At 41.1% G+C, this 22,688-nt stretch overlaps 1 protein-coding gene across 2 annotated transcripts in view; it reads left to right on the top strand.

Annotated features, from left to right (window-relative positions):
- Positions 1-4,695: 4,695 nt before the first annotated feature.
- The window catches only part of CCDC186 (coiled-coil domain containing 186), a 34,966-nt gene continuing 16,973 nt past the window's right edge, over positions 4,696-22,688 (top strand). Inside the window, exons 1-3 of one of the 2 annotated variants that reach the window (XM_056494457.1) lie at positions 4,696-4,954; positions 18,308-18,998; positions 21,169-21,295. In XM_056494457.1, the coding sequence (XP_056350432.1) occupies positions 18,325-18,998; positions 21,169-21,295 (801 nt within the window). In that variant the 5' untranslated portion in view covers positions 4,696-4,954; positions 18,308-18,324. Of the gene's footprint in view, positions 4,978-18,307; positions 18,999-21,168; positions 21,296-22,688 lie in introns of both variants that reach the window. The other variant, XM_056494456.1, reaches the window with a different exon arrangement.

Genomic DNA, 22,688 nt, shown 5'->3' with positions numbered 1-22,688 from the left:
CCGTGCCGCTCATCCCGCCCCGCCCGGGCGGGACCCCGACCCTCAGGGGCGGAGCGGGGCCTGTTCTGCCGCGGCCATCGCGGCCCGGGAGGCGCGGCCGGAGGAGCCTTTCCTTAGTCCGGGTTACTCCAAGCCTCATTCAGCCGTTGAATATTCAGGTATGAATACTTCCAGAGATCGGACATCCATTTCTCTAGGCAGCCTGTGTCAGGGCCTCACTACCCTCACATCAAAAGTTTTTTTCCCAGTATCCAAACCAGTCCTCTCTCAGTTTGAAGCCATTCCTCCATGTCCGATCACTACATGGCCTTGTAAAGAGTCTCTCTCTCCTTTAGGTACTGGGAGGTGCTCTCAGGTCTCCCCGAAGACTTCTCCAGGATGAGCAAACAGCCCCAGCCTGACCCCTATCAGAGGTGCTCCAGGCCTCTCGGCATCTTCGTTCCCGTAATTACCCATGGTTGAACCGGTAACCCAAATTTATTTCATAGCAATTCAGAAAATGGCTGTGAGAGCTATGCAAAAGGCTGAAATTTGATACATAAAATTGATGCATTTGTATTTTAAAGTGTTTAAATTTTGCCCTGCAGCTGAGAACATACATCACTTCATCTTCCATTTTGAACCTATTCTCATTTTCCTTTGTCCTTTTTCCTCTTTCTTTTCTATACAAGATGTTTCCCCCTTTTCTTCAACTCTTGTTTCCCACCTCCATGTGTCTATTTTCATGGGAAAATAAACTTCATCCTCAAGACTGCTTCACTTTTATGGTACTACTCAGACATGATCTCAGGTGTTCTCAGTGCTATGCAATTAAGCTTTCACCAAAAATAAATTAATCTGATCTATTTTAGTGCCTACATTGTTGTACTTATTATTAAAGTGTATAAAATCAGTGATGGATTTTATTGTTACATGTTCTGTACAGCAGGGAATAATTATCTCTGTTCACAGAGAAGTAGGTGAAGCACAGCTATTTTGCCTTAAGTCATTTGGCATCTGGCTGTGACAGCACTTCAGTCTAAATCATCTGTGTTTAAGTCTAGGATCCTGTCTGCCAAAGTAAGCATTCTCTAAGGAAAAGTGAACAACACATCTGAGGGCTGCTGTGTTTTCTCCAGTGATTTAAATAACACCTACTAAAGTCAGAGGAAAGACTCTTCTTGGCTCACATGAACCTCCAGCTGAAACTGAATGGATCAGAGGCTGCTCTTACAAGAAGAAGGAAAATTAGGTGGAATTTGGTGGGATTTCAAGGAATCCACGTGCCAGATTGCTCAGCATTGCATGTCAGAGTAGGCACACTTGTATGTGGGAGATTGCAGGGAGACAATGATGGTGATCATACAGCCTTCATCATCTCCCTGCCCCTTGTTCCTCTGTCCCTAAGATTGGCCCAGTAGTCCTCGTGCCTAGGAAGAACTAATACCAGTAAGACACTAAGAAATCTTTCTCTGTCATTCAAACCTCTCTCAAAAATATTAGGCTTTCTTTGTAGCTTAAAACATCTACACAATATGACTCAGCACACTGTCCAGCTGAATTTTAAAATTCTCCAGCGCTGGGGAATCCACCACTTCCTTAGGGAGATATTCAAATGGCTGATTTTTCTTATTGTGAAACATTTTACACCTGTGGCTGATTGGAATCTCCCCAAAAGTGATTTGTATTTATTGCTTTGTGTCTTTTCCATGGGAGTCCATGTAAAAAAAAAGGAATCTGTACCAGTGTGTCACTGGCTCTAGGATCTAAATTCCTAGGAACCAGCTGAGGCACCACTGTGCTACATGCTGAAAAAGGACAGTCCAAGCAACATATAATGAAAATAATTTTTCCAATTTTAACTTAGAGCACTTGAGTGATCGTAGTCATACTTGGGATTTATCTTGCATAGATCAGATGTGATGGTGGTGGCAAGCAGCTTCAGCAGAGATGCTGTCCTTACCTGACATGTGGAGGGAAGATGGGGCTTTGTGAATGGTGCTCCCTAAAGACCCCTGGCAAACTGTGCTTGCCCAGAATAAAATAGTTACACAATGAAAGTGATTCCCCATGAAGAACATAATAACTCTGTATGCAATTTTGCCACAATGTGAAATGCAGGAATCAATTCAGCCCGCAGTTTTTACATTACAACAAACCAGCCCTCTGACAAATACAGAAGATGGGATTTGGGCAAGCTGGACTCTGCTGCCAGCTCCTCCTTGGCCTTGTAAGGTTTGTAAGCCCTGGGCAAAGCTATAGAAATATTCTGGATAATTAACAAATGTCATCTGGAAGCTGAGCAATTAAATGAACACTTCCTTTCCTTTTTTTATATAACAAAGCATGAGCCAAAAGCCAGAACTACAACCTTTTGAATATGTGGGCCAAATTCTGCCTCTGCAATGCAGAGCTTGTCTGCAGCAGACAAGTCTGTTGTGTAGGACTGTCTGTCTTTCAGATGGTAAGTTCTTTCACTCAGGAATTGTTTTCCTCAGCATTTGTATATGCCAAATAAGAGCTATGGCTGGCTAATCAAGAGGTACAGTAATCCATTCTGATTTAACAGGCATGCAAGTGGTTTGGGGAAGGACTCTCTCTGTGACCGGTCATTGTCATTCCCTAAGTATCTGCGGCTGCCTCCTGGGGATAAGATACTCTTCAGATGAAAATTTGGTTTAAGCACAGGTATTATAAGAGTCAGAACTGTCAGTATCAGTTCTGTGGGAAGTCCAGCTGAGTACAAAAAAATCCTTTTCTTCTGCCTTTAAGGAAGAACTTCACTAATCGGCTCTATTTTCTTAACCTGATTTTAATACTTCTCAAAAAAAAAATGTGCAGAATAAAAGGCAAAAATCAGATTAAGTTCTGCCAGATCTGTTGGAACACACTAAACCACGTACAGGTAACATCAGTGGGACTGCAGACAAAGTGTACAGAAAGGTAAAAGCATAAATCTTAAAAAAGTCTGGAGCCAGAGTATACTGATGTCTCTGCAGGTGTCTTTAAAGAACTAGAAGACCAAATAAGAAAAGGAGCATTTGGGCACTGAAGTGACTGTGTTACAGAGCAGCAGTGAGGACTTTGCAGCTCAGCTGCAGAACAGCAGCAGTAGTGGCAAAGAACCTTTCTGAAAGCAAAGTTTAGACTTGTGCTGCATGACAATTAAGGAGTGAGTGTTGCATGGCACTGCCTTCTGAAAAGAAACTATTTTTTACTTATCTCTGTTCCACACCTTATTTTATGTATTTTTAGCAAGATGGAATGCACAGCATAATTTCAGCTTTAGAGGTGATGGCTAGGACATTGTTTAGTTACCTGAAGCAGCATCATCTTTCCCAAAATAATGGACATTGAAAGATTTATACTTATGATGGCACAGAAAGGTTTACAGCTTGATTTTCTCTAAGATCCCATTGTTGTTTTTAAAGGTCAGTTAAAACATTTTGTCCTGGTTTTGGCTGGAATAGAGTTGTTTTTCTTCCAAGTAGCTGGTACAGAGCTGTGCTTTGGATTTAGGATGGGAACAATGTTGATAACACACCAATGTTTTTAGTTGTTTTTAAATAGTGTTGACACTACTGTCAAGGACTTTTCAGCTTCTCATCTTTTTTATTGTTATGTTTAAGATGTTACGGCAGAATAGAAGCCAGTGCTCATTTTAGCTGAGCAGCTATAGCAAATACAACTGCTTTTACTTATCAGCCTGTCTGCTAAGGTATTTTTTCAATTTATTTTTTATTAAATAAAATGCCATTTATGCCATACTCTGGATTCCAAAAAGCTTTGTGTTCCATTGAAAAACTGCTGATCCTAGCACTGAAATGTAGTCCAGATTTTTGATGCCCAGCAAATTTTTTTTTTTAAATCCGATCAGAATAAGGAATGAAGTCCTGGCAGATGCTAAGTGAAGCTGTTTATTAACGTTACTGGATTGACTCTTGCATGGCATGTGGGTGCAGAGGGTTTTGACACAATGTCCAGGAGTTGGTTATGGAGAATGAGATGCTGTTTACTTAAGGGAGGAGATTCTATTTGTCATTACTTGTGCATTGGATCTCGCTAAAAGGAAAGGCATCTTTGTAACCATCCCTCTGAAAATCGCTGGGGTGAAGAATCCCGCTGTGAGGCAGCTGCTCAGGGCTGTGGTTTTAAATATGGAGTCTATGGTTTTAGATATGGAATCTATGGTTTTAGATATGGAATCATGCCATGGAATGTCTGACATGAGATCGCTTATTTACCATAATCATATGTTTAAATGAGGAAAAAAACCCTAACCCACCCAGATTGAAAAATTATCTTGTGTGAAATCACAGAATCAATTAGGCTGGAAAACACCTCTGAGATCATCGAGTCCAACGTATGACCCAACACCACCTTGTGAAGCAGAGCACGGCACCAAGTGTCCCGTCCAGGTTTCCTTAAAACACCTTCAGGGACGGTGACTCCACCACCGCTCTGGGCTGTGCGTCCAGTGTCTAATCACCCTTCCTGTGAAGAAACTGTTCCCAATGTGCACCCTAAGAGTCCCCTGGCGCAGAGTGCACTAACAGCACAGCACTGTGCGCTATCGCAGCCGCTCGGAGCTTTCAGCACCGTCCGGGCTCCGGGCGGCGCGGCTGCGAACGCGGCAGCGGCACGGGGGCGAGGGAAGGCGGCGACACGGGTCCCGCGCCGCCTGCTGGTCCCGGCGGCTGCCGCCAGCGCCCGCCCGCCCCCGGCCCGTCCGGAGCAGCACCGCAGGGACCACGATCCCCGCGGGGCCGAGCCGGCCCCGCCGCCCGGGGCTGCCCCGATCTCCATCCCGGTCCCGGTCCCGGTCCCGGTCCCGATCCCGATCCCGCCCCGCCGCCGGCCCCGCCCCGCCGCCATCTTTGTTGATGTGTCAGCGCGCCGGGCCGGGCGGCCGGCGGGGAGCGGGATCGCGCTGCGCCCGCCATGGCCGCGCTGCCGCCGCACCAGTAGCGATCGGGTGAGGGAACGGCGGACGGGCGGGTGGGTGCTCGGAGCCAGCGTCCCCCAGCCGCCAGGGCACTGCCGGGCTCCTCCAGGGGCCGGCGTGGGGCGGCCGAGGACGCCGGCGCTCGACGGGACGGGCCGGGCCGGGCGCTGCCCGCCGGGCTCAGCAGGGGCCGCGGGGCCGCTGATCCGCTTCACTGTCCGCGGGCGATAAAGCCTGGGGGACGCGGCTGGGGGGAAGGACGGGAGGGAGGCGGAATTCCCCGGGTGGTGAGGGGCTCTCCCCGTGCAGGTGCGGGCACTGGGCTGGCAGAGGTCGCGGCAGGGCCGTGGGCGAGGCGCAGGAGGGAGCGAGGTGACAGCGGGGCCGGGTGAGGTCCTGCCACAGCGACACCTTCCCGGCCAGGACCTGCGAGCGGGCAGCGCCGGCTCCTGTGCTGGCTCGCAGTCTCTTTGTTTCTTCTCCGCGGGATTAATTAGGTTGTGCTGTTTCATTGACTGCGTGTTGATTTTGCTGTACGGGAAAATAAGCAGATAACAAAGCCCAGCAACTGTTCTGAAGGTTATTTTTTAGAGCCGGCTGCTGTGTTGGCGGTAGGGTACGTGTCCTTGTTTTTGCAAATGGTATTTGTGAAAGCTGCTTGCCCTTCTAGGTTTGAAAGGACTTCAGCAAAATGATTATGATGTAGGCTTGCAGATTTTGGCTCTTGTCCTGGAATATAGTCTGCACAGGTGAGTCTGATACATGTATACTTCCAGTGAGACTCTGTGCAGACCAAAAGAGGATTTCTTAGAGAATTGAAATCAGTGTGTAAGATGAGAAGCATGGCATTCCGGTTTTAGTGCTGGTTTGCTTTATATTCTTATAGAGCTGCTTTTCAGAAGTTAAAATGTTGCGAGCAGAATACACTAAAAATCCAGGTATGGCCGCTGTCCCAATATATATAAGGAAATTGCTGAAACTGTGAGCCACAGCTGTGTTTCTCTGTGGGCAGGGAAATGTAATCACTGCCTGCCATGAATGCTTATGTTGACATTGACTCTAGGGAGGAGATGGTTAAGTTCTGGAGATACGAGAAACTGAAAGTATGAAGATGTTTCAGGAGGTTGTTAGATGACATTTGAAATGTCATTTGTTTTATAAAAAAAATAACTGGTTATATATTGCCTTTGAGCTCTTATTTTTCTGAAAATCATCAATCATTGCTTCTTGTCTGGTTTTAAAACAGTATTTTTCTATCATTTTATGAGACTCAGTTTGGAGTTGTTGACAGTGGTTTGTTGGCATTGTGAGGTCCACTGTTTCAAACTGTGGAGAGAAGGACTGAAGAACCAAATACAGGGAGTGGTTAATTTGATCCTAATTAGCAGCTCTGTTTCTTAATGTTACCTGAAATTAATACTGAACTTCCTGAAGCTGGCTTTTGAAAGAGCTATTAAAAATAGAAAGGCAATATTTGTCTGGATTTAATAGTGTTACTAGGCATGTTAAATTAGTAGATGTGGGCTCCAGGAATCAATATCCTGTACTTAATTCTGGGCTGACTTGTTCTGAACTTTATGCTTGGATAATGCTTACCTTCAAGTCATAGTCCAAGACCCTGCTGCCTCAAATTGAGGGTGAAAAAAAATCCCATCAGAAACAAATCAGTGTCAGAATAAAGGGGAAAATTATGACCATCATTTTAAGAAGTACATGGAATACTGATACTGTAATAATATTGTCTATAATACTACTTCTTAATTAATAGAAGTCAGTCTTCTGTAGAGCTCATAGTTGAGTTTTTCACATCCTTAAAGGATTGAAGTGTTTACATATTTGTTTCCAGGGATACTGGAGAAACTGTGGGAAACTCAGGTTTGAAAACAGTAGAATTCTGCTATCCCCCCAAATGGTGTTTTTCAGTATATAGTGATCATACAGACAGTAATTCCATGGCTGAATTTTAGTCTTTTGCATGTTCTGGAAATATCATTTGAACGGAGGCATTGAAAAGCAAACATGCTGCAATCTGCAGTGCCAAATATTCCAAGATCCATATCTTGCCAATGCCATGACACAACAGGTTTGTAAGAAGGTCTTCCAGAGCTCTGGCTTCTGAAGTGTGAACAAGAATTATGGCTCTCTTATAGGTGTGGAAGACCTGTCATAGAATGTGTGCTTTGTCAAGGCTGTGTACTCAGTCATAAATTTGATTCTTCCCCTCCCTTAAGGCATTCTTCTTTGCACAGATGATGTTATCAGTGTCAGAAGGTGAGTGCAAAGAGGGTTCTAGTAAGGACAGAGCTGCTCCTGGCCTTGTAAGCAGGACAGGGTGCTAAAACCTGAAAGGTCACAGTGGTTCTATTGCTGGCATTGCTTTCATTGGTTGCTGAAGTAGAGACTCATTTTATTGACTTGGAAGAGAAAGAGTTGTTCTGTGCTGAAGACACACAGAAGATTGCAAGTCTGTGTGTAAACCCTGAAGTATCCAGGCCTTGTGTGGTGCTCACAGTAAAAGGATGCTGTTGCTAATGTGTTGTTTTCCCCTGGTACAGGAGCTTCCAATATTGGGGCTCCTGTGACAAAAAATAACACTCTTAAGGTTACCCCATGACTTGTGTTATGATGGGAACAAATCCAGTCTCCCTTGTTAAACCTTAACTGATGAACTTTATTTTGGAGTTGTGCTGTTGACTCCAGACATGGAGTTAATATGACTGTAATATTAACCACATGCATGAGTTTGATAGAAAACCTGGTGCTGCCTTGAAGGAAATGTACATTTCTATTCAACTATCTAACTTGTGACGTAAGCAAAGAACAGCAAATACAAAGTTTGAGTAAACCTTGTCTTCTAAAGTACTCACCTCATGTTCAAAGAACTGATGGAAGTGCTGAGCTCTGCACTTTGGCACTGCCCTTGGTGTTTAATGAAGTCACATTAAAAACCTGAGAAGAATAATGGAGTTGAAGTGTTAAACTGACAAAAGCAAGGAAATCCTTTGAGTACTGTGACTTTGTATAGTCACTGTTCCACTCCTGCCCTTCAAGCACATGCATCAAAGCAGGTTTTTGTGTGAGTTGAGTCAAAAATTGTGTCAAGTCCTGCCTGGGCTGGAGCACTCCATGGCCCATTGTACAGGTAGCTTTTTCACTTTTATTTGCTCTTGGGCAAAAGTGAATTAATATTGGGACACCTAGTGTGGGTGGGACTCTGGTATGTTTCTTTTGCTTCCTATGTGTGTGTTGTGTGTAAATACAGGATAGCTAGGAGTATGTGACATCTCATGGCCACCCTCTTTTGTATGGAGTACAAACAGTGGTGATCAACATCATCTCTTCTTCTTAAGAATTCCGTCTTAGGTAGTGTGATGCTTTCCAGTCCAGTTCATCTCCTTCTAGTATGTTTCATAACTTGGGTGGCTTGCTGCTCTTAATGTTTGATGTGGAATTGTAAACAAATATATAAATCTGCAGCCAGAAAGACTTTGACATTCATCTCACACTAGATTATGCAAAACACCTGGTTTTTTTGGGACCTTTTTATCCCATCCTTTTCAATTTAGTTCAAACCTTTGATTTGTCTCTCAACACAGCTGCTATACAGTAGAGCTGTATCTTTTGTATCTTATGAAAACCAGAAGTCTTTAGCAGAATCCTGTTTTAAACAAACTGCAGTTGAAAACAGAGTTATCTCTAGTACTTGAGCTTCCCTGTTTTGCAGTGTTACCTGGTGATGTAATACTTAGTCTGAGAAAGCCATTTGAGACAGAGTTCTTGGTAAAGATACCATGCAAAACACAGGTAAGCTGGGTATTAACTGGAAACAATAGGACAGTGTGTTTTGCTGATCACTGTGTTGACTCATAGACAGTAGCTATGGAAAAAGTAGCCTTAGGAAAAAGAAACCAAAAGCTTCACCCAACAAGTGAAGTAGAAAGGCGTGGTCAGTCTGTCCAGATTAGTTTAGGTAAAAGTATTATTAGGATTACAGTAAACTAAAACAAGCTATAAAATTTTCTCTTCAGTTTTGTTTTTAGTCTTATTGTCATGTAAAATTGTTACCATGCGTTCTGCAATGCAATGACAGGTTGGCAGTGACTTGGAAAAGCATTTTAGTTTGCTTAAGTAATAATTATTGTGTAAAAGTTCGTGAAAAGAGGCATTTTGAATTTTGCAATGAGCAGCTTACACATGTAAGAAGCTAGAAATATTTTTATACCCCAAAATTATTCTTTTTTTCTTGAGTTGTCATTATACACATGGTAGCATTATATGCAGGTTCATCTCTTACCTGAGTGTAATAGGTTGGAAATTGAATTTAAATGGAAGCTGATTATAACAGGTGTCTGGCTGTTAATGGTTACTTTAATATCTCTGGCTTAGGATAATGTCTTCAAAGATAATAGAAAGTACTTTATTTTTCTGTTGTGATTTATCTAAGATTGTGTTTCTAGTGGAATATTTTATAGCATGATAGCTAAAGGAGACGAACAGACCTTTGTGGAACAAACTGTTCAGGCAAGTTTTGTTCTTTCTAATAAATACTGGGGCATTTGTGAAGCTTTTTTAAATTGGATTGCTGGTTGCTTCATCTGTGTGACTTGTCAAGAAAAATGCTACAAATCATTATTCTCTTTAGTATTCTTCAGCCAATAACTCCTAAGTCTTTGAAATACAAAGTCCATCTCCAGTGTTACGCTGGATTATACTGCATCTCACATTAACTCTTGAATTTGCAATTGACCTGGCTAAAGCACTTGTACTCTCTTTTTGTTGCTCAGGAACCTGCAAGAGGGAAGTGGGTCTGTAACTGAACTGTTCAGATGCTGCTCATATGCAGCTTTTGCTTTTAGTGGGGTCCTCTGATGAGCATCAGAGCTTTATCACAAAAGTCTTTTGACTGTTGATGTTTCAGTCATATGTCACTTCTAATGCATGAGTGGAAATGTAAGGCAGTATAAAAAATCTCTTTAGCAGTGCCTTTAGTCTGTGCTGCAGTGAATGGGAAAAGAACCAACCTGTTATTGCACTCTAAATGATAAATGTGCTTTTGGTAAAGTTATTTATTTATTTTTGCTTCATGAGCTTCAGTAGCTGCTTACATGAAGAGAGGTGCTTCCAAGATGGGATTCTGCTTATGTGTAATGAACTTTTTTAAAAATCAATCTGTGGATTGAATTAAGTATTATATATTCTTTAATGGGGATGAATAAGGGGCAGAGTAGTTTAAATGGTGGAGAGTATATATTGATTCTGAGTTGGAATGTACAATAGCCTCCTTTTTAAAATCATAGTTACTGTTGAATAACAACTTCCAAGGATTAAATGTAAAACTGCTGTCTCAGGTTAGATTTAGAGCATTGCTGATCTTAATAAGAATTTTTGAAAATCGTGTCAGAAGAAAGGTATGTTTTGAAACACTGCTCAGTATTACTGAGTGAAAGGCAGCCCTTACTTGCATGTGAAATAAATGTTAAATTCCATTCCAGCAGAAAGAGCTGAAGTCTCTGCTCACCTGCAAGCTGTTGCTAAGATGGGGAACTGCTTGTTCTCAGTGCTTTTACAGGTCAAGAGACAGAACACTGTAAGACATAGTGGACATTTCATTTGTAGCTGAGTCCAGTCCACAGGTGTGTCTGAGCAGGTTGCTGAGAGCTTTAACTGGTAGTTGAGAGCTGGAGTAATGGGAGAGTGATTTACAATGTGGCTTGAGGTGTAAGTGTAAATCTTCAAAGTAGCTGTAAAATGCACATAACCTCCTCTTGCAAATTCACATGGCTGCATTTTAATCAATTTAATATCAATGAACAGGCCTTTTGATTGGAGGACTGTTAGAAAGCCAGAGTAATAAAAGTGATCAGTTCCTGGTATCTCTTTAGACCAGCTACAGTTTCAGGTGCTTCAGTGCTCTACTTAGGTTTCGGAAATTTTTTGCAGGTGAACAAACAGGGCAGTCACTGTGAAAGCATTACATTTCTACCTGGTTTAGCTAGAGTGTAGTATTTTCTGTTCATCTAGTACTGGGCTATGCAGAGAGAAACACAACAACTTTCTGTATATGTAGGCAAGCTGGATGTCTGCTTTCCCAAATTCAGTTTTGCCAAAACTGGAGTGATTTGTAGATGTCTGAATGCAGCACCTTCAGTACCAAAATGGAGCTGCCTTTACCCTTCTTGCTCCCACAACATTGGCATCAGCTAACAAACAAAAATCTCTGTAAACCCATAAACAGACATTTTTGGTGGAATTGGAGAGAAGGATGCAGAAAAGAGCAGAGATGTTTGTGAAATCAGTTGGAATGTGTTACAGAGAGCAGTAACAGTGCCTGGGACAGACAGCTGGTTATTTGAGCTATGTGTTGCTGCCCAGTCTTTTGGTGTGGTACTTCCCTAGTACCTTCCTATTGTTTGCTCTCACTGGGGAGCCTGAGGATATTAAGAATAAACTGCTTTTTAGCTGTCTCCATAAAAAACTCTCCAGAGGACAAGCATCCCTTCTCCTGGTTGCTGACACTGGAGATTAAACCTGAGCTGCAGTTCAGAAACCAGAACATGTATGGAAGGATTGTGAGTGTTACAGAGCATTTGAAGATACATTGCTTAAGGGCATTTGCTTGGACTTTTTATGATGAATTTCCAGTGGAACTTTTCTTCAGAATTTGCCATCTTGGAAAACAAAATAAAGAGTAACAGCAGCAATTTTGTGAGTTATAATCCAGTTCTTGACAAAGAACCAGGAAGTACAGGTCACAAATTACAGCACTAAGAGAATTGCTCTGAAGCAATTTCAAGGGCCTTATTTTCTAGGTAGGTTTTTCCTGTAAATAACATGGACTTTGTTTAGAGGTGTGCAGTGATTCCTTAGCAAGTTTACAGCACACACTGCAGTGACTGAGCAGCTCTGAGTCCTGAGGTGACATTAGTATAGGACAAGTAGGGACTTCTGGGAGTTTGGGGTGCTTGTGTTGGTGTCACCAGGTTTTTCTGTCGCTGAGCTGCTTGCCAGGCTGTGTCATGGTCCTTAGGGGACACTGCTGAGTGTTGGAGTCATCTGCCTATGACTTACAGAGCACTGCATCATTCCTTTCCTTGTCACCCACCTACTCTCTGAAATGCATCACAACTCTGTGGCAGCTTTGAGTAGTTTTGAGACTTTAATCTGTTACTAAATGAAATGTGAGTACTCTGCTGTGACTGATATGAAATGGAAAGAGGAAAGCTACCCCGTGTTCTGTTTAAAAATGAGCTTGTTTCATATCCTATAGAACCTGTCTGGATGCTTTTTACATATCCAGAGGTAAAGAGCATATATGGTCTGGGCTGATGAGAGAACTGCTTTTTTACAATTTTATGGATCACACATGTACTTTTTTGGAGAGTAGATGATTCCCTCTTCATCAGTGACAGTGCTACAAGGCCTCTCTTATCAGCACAGCCAGGTGTGGAAAACACCTGCCCAAAGATGATGCAGAAGCCTTCCTTGTTGAAAGGAGCTAAAATAATTGACTGCTACTGGCCATTATATTATATAATGTGTAGTTGAATGTGTCTGTGTCCAGTGAGCTGCATTTGCTGCATTAAGTTCTTATTATTTCCCTTTCAGAAGGTTTTGTGCCTCAGAGTCACTTATCTCAATGCTCTTCACTTTCATTTCAAGCCTGGATTGAACAAGGTTTTGTATAGTCACACATCCGTGAAGCATTATTCCTTCCTGCCCTTTTTGCCCCCCTCTCTAGAGTATGTTTAGGCATTGAAGTATAAATATATATTTTTTTCTTTTGAAGCAGTGATTTTTGTTTCTCAGGACCTTGACCTTAAGTTTGCTTACAGAACCACCCCAGGCACACACTTCTGTCATTCTTTAATCTGTTTGCTGTAAAGAGCCCCATTGTGATAGTTACTAGGTGACAAGGCACACTTTCTTTTTTCCCCTTTTTGTTAGTGAAGTCTTCTAGATAGCCTCACCTCAGTGGCAGTTTCCTATAGTTACCATTTAGTGTGTTTCTTTAGCTGTCATCTCACATGTATTTTGAAATTGGCTGAAACAAAATAATTTCCTCCTTCTTAAATATTTATAAGTATTGAGAGTTTGGGTCAAATTCTATCAATTTTAAAAAATTAAATAGTAGCATTAGTAGTGCATCTGCTTAGGAAAGGCCTTGTAGTCAGGGATTTAAAAGAATCACATTTGTATGTAATAGGAATGTTGAAAAGGCAGTTTGGAAGGGCATAATATTGAAATAAAACACACCAGAACCTCGGCATTGGCCTGTAGTCATTGGATAGCAGGCTAGAGCTGGAAAGGTGGTGTTCCTAATTGGAATTAGCAGTACTGCCATGGTGGGAAGGATTTTCAACCAGTCCAGTGGATGAACAGCCAGGGGATGAGGGTGCCAGCAGCTCCCTTAAAAAGTTAGGAGTGTACATTCTTTCAGCAGAGGAAAGAGGAGGACTGAGTGTTACAAAAGCTGCTTTTCTCTGTGCCAGTGGATGGACTCTGAAGTGAGAATTTGCTGTTACAGCATAAGCTTCTCTGGACTGCTGCTGAAGGTAGCTACAGGAATTTTTTTTTTCTTCCTTTTGTTGTCATGTTACAGGAGTGTGTAGTGAGATTTTTGATGTTCTCCCCGGATAATCAGTACTTTCATTGTGTCAGATACTTCCGTGAAGAGCTTAAATTACTCATTGTCGTATTTGTTATTTTTATCATTTGGTTAGCAGTTAGTAGAAGACGTTTCTGTTGTGTAACAGAAAGTGAATTAAAAAATTGCTGTTTCCTTGTCTTTGACATACCTGGGAGACATTTGTATTCAAAAGCTGGTGTGCTGTTCACACACTCCATTGGCAGTCTCTCTCCTCCCTGCCTCTGATTCCAGTCAGTTGTGCTATCAGCAATTTAGGAGATAAGCACATCTTAGTTTAAGTAGTGTGATAAATGGTTGTAACCCTTGCCAGTACCAGCCTTTAATGTTGTGTGTCCAGCTGTTTAACTACTTACTCATTTTAGATGTTACATTGGAACGTGGAGATCAAACATGCTGATGCAGATTTAAACTTAGTTTTGTGAATAATGATGAAAAGTATGTATGCTCTTTGCATCTTTGAAGAACACATCTCTTCTTCAAAGATGCAAAGAAAAGGGGAAAAAATAGTGGTGTTAAAAAAAAAAAGGCAGTTTTGATTTTGAAGGGTGCAACTTGGCTGTGTTCTGATGTATGGGGAGGCGTTTTGCAAACGTGCCTGAGCTGTGCTCCTGTTCCTCATTCCTGCTGCTCTCATCACCAGGATCTGAATTGATGTGTTTCCACTTGTGTGGCTTTGTGTCTCTGCACTGGGGAAAACTCAGCCAGCTGCCTCTGCTGTGGAACAGGAGCAGGAGCATGGGGAGGACGTGTTCGAGCTGTAAAGGAGAGGAGGATGACTGGTCAGACCAGTTATGTGAGCCCAGTCATGGCAAAGAGTCCTGTCACAGCTGCAGAAGGTGTCACAAGGCAGTGACAGAGTTTTTCATGTGCTGCCCTTAAGGGATGGCAGTCATTAATGGCATGTGGGCCAGCAGGCTTGGGCTGGGCCACTCCGAGTGCTGCTTTGAGAGGTTCCTGTGGCACAGGCAGCAGAAGGGACTCTCACTTTGGGGTGGGACAAACATCACACTTCTGCCCTGTGGTCCAGATGATCGTCAGGCTAAGGAGGGGGCAGAGCAGGTGGTTGAAGGTAGAAGCTTTGTTAAACAGTGCAAGAACCCAGCACTTTGCTGTCACACTCTGTGCTTGTTTGATGTTTAAGCATAAGCCAGTTCAGTCAAGATTTGCTTTTTTTGATTGTTTTTGATACTTTATGAAGATATCATAAGAGGCAACTAAACTATTTTGTTTCTTTAATACATAACCTTAGTACATCCCTGATTTTGGAACAGTAATTTGTAAGGATGAGTAGGGTAATACAAGATGGATATTAAACCTGGAAAGGTGTGGAGCTTCTATCAATATTATCTGGAGCTTGATGGATTTGTATGTTTGATGTGCAACAATCAAATATTAGCATGTTTCATCTCAATTGGCTACTGCTAGACTGGCAGCATTGATTCTTCTACCACACAAAATGTTTTGCTTACAAACCATGTGCCTTTTCTTTGGTGACATCACTGCAGTTTTCTGTCTCTGGCATTATATAGGAAATATCTGTTATATTCAGTTGCCTGAGGTAGTCAGAACAAACTTTGAATATTCAAGAGACATTTGACTATCAGTATGAATTTGCATTGGCAGCTGCTCCACATGCGTTCTTTGTCTGGACACTTCTGGTGTGAAAATAAACTGTGATCCTGTGATCAATTATTTGGTTTTTTTTAAGAGTTAGTAGTTAGAATGTAAAAGCTAATATTATTCAGTGATAGTAGCAGGAGGAAAGGTCTATGTATGTCATGAGCAGGTGCAGATAGGTCTGGGCAGATTTGGGCAGATAAGGCTAAATCCAGTGTATTGAAATCATAAAGACTGTGAACTTAATGTGGTAAATTATATTCTAGGTACCACTGAAAATTAAAGTATGTCTGCAGGGAACACTGAATCATCATAATTTGCTTTTCTTGCTTTAACTGATTTGTATAATCATTACTCAAATTCCTCCTGTGCTTGATATAAAACCTACACTTTATTTATGATTAATAATAACTAAGTTATTATGGATATGGATTCAGTGAGGTTTTTTTCTCTGTGACTGAGCTGTACAAATAATTGTGTTTCTACTTCTATGTAAATTAGTCTTTGTATTACTAATTCCCATTATTATTTACAGAAAGAAGTAACATAACAAAAAGAAAACTTAGTTACCTTCCTAATATACTCTCTTAACAGGGCTGTATTTTTCGCTTGTTGCTTCCATATGGAGATAAATACCCTCCAGTTTGTTGTCTGGACTGGAAATTTTATGTGTAACAACCAGCATGGAAGTTCATGTATCTGATTTTACCACTCCCTTTCTTGTGGTGAAGGTGAACTGCAGTAGCTGGGCAGTCACAAGCAAGTTTGAGGCAGTAGTACATCAAACAACTGCACATTTTAGGAGGTTCTGTACCACTTCAGAAGGTACTTTAAAAAAGGGTTAAAATGAGGTAAAAAACCCTCTGATTGTTCCAGAGAAAGCATCATCAAGAGCTTGGACTGGTGTAACTACTAGAGAAAAAACCAGTTCCTCAGCTTTATGCTAATACCATACCTTTTACAGCTGAGTGTGTGGATGATAAACTACTTTTGACAAGAGTGAACAGATACTAGAAGGTGAATTTGTCTTCCATCTTAACTGCATCATTTGCAAATTATCTTATGGTTATTGATTGTTTAAAGTGCACTAATGTGAAAGCATTGGTTTTTAACAGCATTTTAATTAAGTAGGAACTAATGTGTTCTGGTACTATCAAACTGAGTACTTTTTCTTGCAGTTATACTCACTTTTACTTTCACATTGAGACTGCCAGTTGGGTGTGTTTTGTTTGAGAATAACAGTAGTACATTCAGTGAATTTTCACTACTAGCAGAAGTTATCAAAGGGTACATGGGTTCCAAAAGAGAATTTGTTTGGACTGCACAAACCAGGTGGTGGGATTTGCTGTTTTCAGTGTTTACCTAAACATAAACATTTTGAAGTGAAGGGTAGTCAGGGATTTTATTAATACCAGAGAAAATCTGTTTGTAGAATGGGGAATCCTTGTCACATTGTATAGAGACTCTCACTCCCCATCTCTGTGATTCATTGTACCTCTCCCTTACCACCTGTATTCTGGTTCCTACTGATTTATACTGGGTTAGAGGCTGTAGCATTGGGGATTTATTTTTTCTTGGAAACCAAAAAAGGAAAATTCGTTTTCTTGTTATTTAAAAAGTATGTGATTCTCATTTGCTCATTTGTGACTCTTGGCCAGTTGTGATATGTTCCCTTCCATACTCTGAGCTGAATGCTCAGTTTTCCATGTGCTTCCCTCTTGCTGATTAAATGCCAGTTGTAGCCCAGCTGTAGTTTTCAGGTACTTTTGGGAGGTGTTTTGTGGGATGGTATTTCCTGGTAGAAATAGGTGGTCTGGAGCTGCTTTCTGTGCCTAGCAGTGAAAGGTGACAGTGATAGCAGTTGGTGACAGGTATAATGGGATTCATAAATCTCTCTGTTTTAACAGTGTGAGCCTCAGTAGGAAGTGTTGGTTAATAAGGCAGCACTCTGGGGGAGTGGAGTGAAGCCAAGCAGCACAAAGGGATTTCCTTACAGGCTGAGGCAGAGGGAGGAGCATGGAGCAGGTACCTGAGTGGCTCAGATGGTGTAAGGGAGAGCTGAACAAGTCAGAAAGCAAGGATGGAAACAAGCTTGATGTGGCAAGTAAGCACTTCCTTTGAGATAGCTCTTGAAATAGCAGAGAGGAAATTATAAATAAAAAGTTTGCCTTGTTTATAAATAGCCTAAATTACCTGGTGTAGGAGGATAGGGTTGCATGTAAAAGTTAGGACTGCTGTAATGAATTTCTCCTAATGGAAATAAGGGCTTACTGTGCTTGCTAAAAATGCCAGTAGTCTTTTCAGATACAGGACCATCTGGGGTTCCTGAAAAAGAAGATACAGTATTAAACCCAGGCTCTTCCATAATTATTCTGGCTTTTTGGATCTCAATGTGGTGTCCTTCTAGTGCTTCTAAAGAGCTTCTACTGAGCTTTTTAAGTTCTTGCTCTGCAACCTACTGTTTGAGAGAGCAGATTTGCCACAGACCATCTGTGCTCTTCCACAGGGGATTTTGGTTGCTTGAAAACAGATGGGAAAAGAGAATCTCACCTCCATTATCCCCCAGCCCCTTCCCTTAGTTTCCTGGGTGCAGATGCATTTTACTGTATGGATACTCAGTGAGGACATGACAGTAATGAAGTGGGATATTCTGGCTGGACCAGGGAGTCACCCTATGTTGTAAAAATGAGTAAGTCAAGACATATTGTTGCTTTCAAATTGTGTAGGGAAGTGAAAGCTGTAAGACTTCGGATGCTTAATTTTTGGAGGTTATTTCTTGTCATGAAGTATTTCTTAGAAGTGATTACTTGGGTTTTTTATGGATTTAAATGGTAGAATTATTAGTTCTAAAAAGTTCTGCTGTTTTATTGTTTTTGCATTTACTGTCTCTCTGCTTCCTTGGTGTCTTCACTATCCCTGGTGTCTCACCTTCTCTTAGAAAAACTTTATATTTTGGACTATTTACGTAAAAGTTGGGCTGAAAGATCAACAAACTCTGTATAACTTGTATCTAAATATTTTTGCACTTTTAATTTTACTTTCTAGTAGCCTTTATTTCCCCTATCTCAATCTCTTTTGATATTGTATGTAATGTGTTGTAATATGAATTCTCCATCTAGATTTCCAAAGGAAGATTATGGAGGAATATTCACCAGAAATGCAGAGCACACTGGAGCCAGCCAATCTGTCAGATGATGCCTCTTTCAAGTCCCCAGATAATGAGAAGGCTGATAAAACATCTGGAATGGAGGACTGCCCAAGCATCAGTTGCTCTGGAGGTGATGCTGGTGTCTTGGAAAGGGAATTGAGTTCATTGCCCTCAGATCAGGATGCAGCAGCTGTTGGCATCAGCAGCAATGGGGCCCCAGCAGAAGGACAGCAGCAGTGTGGAGGGGCAGACTCCTCTGCCAATGCCCACTGTGAAAGAAAGGCAGAAGGCTCCACAAAACCAGAACATCTATCTAGTGAAGAACTTGAACAACACGATCCAAAAAGTGACCAGACAGAACAGTCATTAATGGAAATATTACAGGATCTAAGGGAGGACTCTGACTTTGTGAAAAAATCAAGTGATAAAATCTATTCAGAAAGCCCTTATGACACAGACTGCACAAAGAAGCTCATTTCCACAATACATCAGACTTCCTCACAGGAGGATTTGCTAAAGGAAATAGAGTCTGAACTCTTATCCACAGATTTTTCAAAGGAACCAAAGCTCCCCAATGGTGTGCAGAAGGGTGAACGTGCCTTGGCTGTGTTTGAAAAATGTGTACAGGATAAATACCTGCAGCAAGAGCAAACTATTACAAAGTGAGTATTTGAGTATGTGCATCACAGTTGGAAGTGTGTGCTGAACAATTTTGGCTGCATGTTGTGTGCACCTGCATACAATATTTTGGTGTGAAATAAGTTGTCTCAGGTTGGTATGAGGATAGTTAATGAGCCTTTAAAGTTGCTTTTTAAGTGAGGAATCATTTTTACTTGTGGTACATGTAAACAAAAGTGTGTGCTTAGATGTCTGAATTCTTGCAGGATTTGGCAGGAACTGAATACCCAACTGTGTCATTGAATTGCTTGCCAATGTCTAGAATTACTTAAATACTGCAGCAGTAATGGAGATTTAAAAATAGTCCTGGATTCATTCAGTCCATATGTGTCTGTGGAGAAATTAATCTTTGAAAGTACTAACTGTCACAGTGGGCATTTTATTTATGTTTAAAATTGCATGTTTCTTTTTCAAGTAGTATTCAATCTCCTGTCATCATCCAAAGTCATTCATCAGATGAGAGTATTGTTTGAGTTGGAAGTGTCATATATAGATAAACTACTCTTTGCACATTTTATAGAAGGACTTCTGAAATGCACGGCTTGTAAGTGTTGTTATAATGAACTGGGCTAAATAGTTCTACCAGGCAGTATTCAACATGAATATTTCTGTTCATCAAATGCCAGTTCATTGCTTGATTTCATGATTCCTTACTTGGCGTTTATTATTTTGTTGCCTCTTTAAAAGTGTTTTTTTGCTAACAAAATGTAGCCTCTAACTTAATATTTATTCCTTTTTGCAATACTGGAAATGAGTGATTACTTTTCGTATAAGGCTCTCCAACACCATGATACAGCAGGACATCAAAGGAACGAAAACCAGATGGAGGGAGAGAGTCCCAGTAGGGAAAGTATTCTCTTGCACTTCCCCAGTTAACCTCTGACAGAAACATCCATGTGAGGAAAGTTAGTTGATGACAGGAAAGCTTGAGAATGCACAATTAGACATTGAGAAGTTGCAGAGGAGGAGTGGGAAACGGTGGGTGTGTAGAGCGGGTAATTCCAGGAGATCATGAAGTAAAGAGTTTTCCTTATTAAAAAACTCAGAGGCAGGGCAGCATTTTCAGCCATGAACCAATTTATGTAAAAACATACCTCTTTTTATTTTGGCCAGCTGCAACCATTTGACACTTGGGAACTCACCTCAGGAGTGTGAAACTGCTGTGGAACATTTTGTGTTTGGTCAAAGGGTGTTCTGGGTTGTATTTGTTTTGTCCCTTTATGATCAGCAGAATTTCTTGTAACATCATCTGGAAGTAGCCCAGTTGTCTCCTGTGATCAGATCTATGATCTGTGAGCAGCTGTGGTGTGAATTAAGAACTTGTAATCCTGAAATATTTATTAATAGATTAAAAAACAGATCACAGGTGCTAAGCTCTCTGTAACTGATGGTTTTACATTCCTTGCAATTAAGGAGACTAGTTGTTCTAGGATTTTTTTTTTCAACAAAGTGGAGGGGATAAAGGAATATTTAAGTATCTTTCAGGTAAATGCATGCCTTCCACAAATTCATGCAATTAGTGGCCTTAAATACCCACCATGTAATAGTATCTGTAAATACATTTGAGACTCTTTATTCAGCAGTTCTGACTATGTAACTTCTGAGTTTTATGTGGAGTGTCAAACTAGGTCTGAGTTGGCTTCAAACAGCTTAATTGGAACTATTACTAAAAACTGAACTTTATAAGGAGTCTGGGCAGGGATGCCTTTTACCTACTTAGGACTTAAAAATCAGGATTCTGTTTCTTACCAGGTTGTGAACTTCCATGGGTACACTGAGAAATCCATGAAATTAATAAAACTTCTGTTTTCAGATAAATGACTGGTGAGACTATCTGACCGGAAATTACTATCTTACATTACCTTAAAATTACTAACATTTACTGTTTTGTAGTTTCATAGGGTTACCAAATGTCCCATGTTATTATGGACCACAGCAACCCTAAAATGCTGGAAACAAGCAGTTTGCTCACAAGGAGGTGGCTGCTTGCTGGAGTTAAGGTCCACATGCACATTATTCTTTTTTTAGGGTTTCTGGCTTCCAATAAAACTTGCAGATCAAAGAGCAAATACCATGCATCTCAAGATTGAAAACAAGCAACCAAAAAACCCTAGTACTGATGTACCTTGTTTTTAATTATTTTTTTCTTTACAGATTGATTAAAGAAAATAAAAAACATCAGGAATTGATTTTGGAAATTTGCTCAGAAAAGGACAACTTAAAAGATGAATTGAAAAAACGAACAGAAACAGAAAAGCAGCACCTCAGCATTATTAAACAGGTACAGATAACAAAATAGAAGTGCTGGTTAGTATTTCACTTGTGTATAATGTCAGTGTTGCCACTGTTGAATAGGACATCATCCATGGTAGCACAGAGAAGGTGAGCATGAGGATGCCCATGTTTATTATCCTAAGCTTTTTAAGAGGGTAAATCTTCATAATAATAATTCCAATAAATGGCCTAAAAGCCTTTAGTGAATTTGGATAAACCAACTTTATGGATTCACATCCATTAAGTGTTCTATATCTGGAAGTCTCTGCTGTGGTAGTAGCAGCTACTAAATACAGGCCTTTTCTCAGGGGATTGTCAGAATCTCATCAGGCTGAGCAGGATCATGGGGTGTGCATGGTGTAGGCTGGTTTTAGTGTGGGAGGGAAGGGTTTCACACCAGGTGTCACTTCTTATCAGCTATCTGATGTCCCTGCAGCTGGCTGGCCAGCTTTATAAACTGATTACAGGTTGGATCTTGGAAATCTGGCAAGAGAAACATTTAAAATATTAATTTCTGTTTGTACAAGAGCTGGTGACTATTCTGGTTGTCAGGTTTCTTTGGTGTCTGCATCACACAGAAATCTGTTCACAGAGCAGGGTGTCAGGCTTGAAGTATTCTAGAGGAATATATTCATGTAATATATTCATATATTCATGGTTGATTTCAGAGAATATTTGAAAATCTATGAAAATTGAATTGAAAAGTGTTATTTTTAGGCTACAAATTGAAATTGGTTGTGCCTGAATAAACCAGTATGAGCAGTTCTCAGATTCTTTCTTGTCTGTATTTCTGTGATAGCTCTTTCAAGTGATTTCAGAAAGTATTTTTTTAGACTGCAATAATTTTATATGGCTGTTGATAGCACCTGGAGCTGTAAGAGACATTGCAGTGCAACAGTTGCATTTTTTCATTTGTGATGGTAGTGTTTTATTGTTGGAAATTCTGTATTAGTACTTTATGGTAACTTTTATGTAAATGAAAGCTTGACAGCACTCACAGCTCTAAACAAACTGTACCTGCCTGCTTGTACATGTGAAGCTTTTTCTCTGGCAAAAAGTTCATTTGCAGAGCTGAGCAGAGTGTGGCCAAGTCATGGTATGGTAACAGGAGCACATTAGGTGGTTCTTGCCTCTTACACAGCAGCTTGGGATTGCAGAATTTACAGTACTGATCCTGAACCCCTGCTCCTTCTCCCCCAAAGCAAACAAAACCCCCTAACTTGGTGAGCTGGCTTTCCCCTGGGACAAGAGGAGGCACAATTTAAACAGTATTTGGGCAGTGGCACAACCTTTGCAGCCACCGTGCTGCTCCTGCTGGACTTGCATGACTTGGCAGGGAACACACTCTGGGAAGTGTTCCAGTTAACACTGGGGGATTATTCTTCAGCTGGATCAGGTCT

The sequence above is a fragment of the Oenanthe melanoleuca genome, chromosome 6 (genome assembly GCF_029582105.1).
Source record: "Oenanthe melanoleuca isolate GR-GAL-2019-014 chromosome 6, OMel1.0, whole genome shotgun sequence".
Classification (NCBI taxonomy): domain Eukaryota; kingdom Metazoa; phylum Chordata; class Aves; order Passeriformes; family Muscicapidae; genus Oenanthe; species Oenanthe melanoleuca.
Note: the sequence above shows the minus strand (reverse complement) of the source record. Positions and strands in the feature narration are given on the sequence as shown.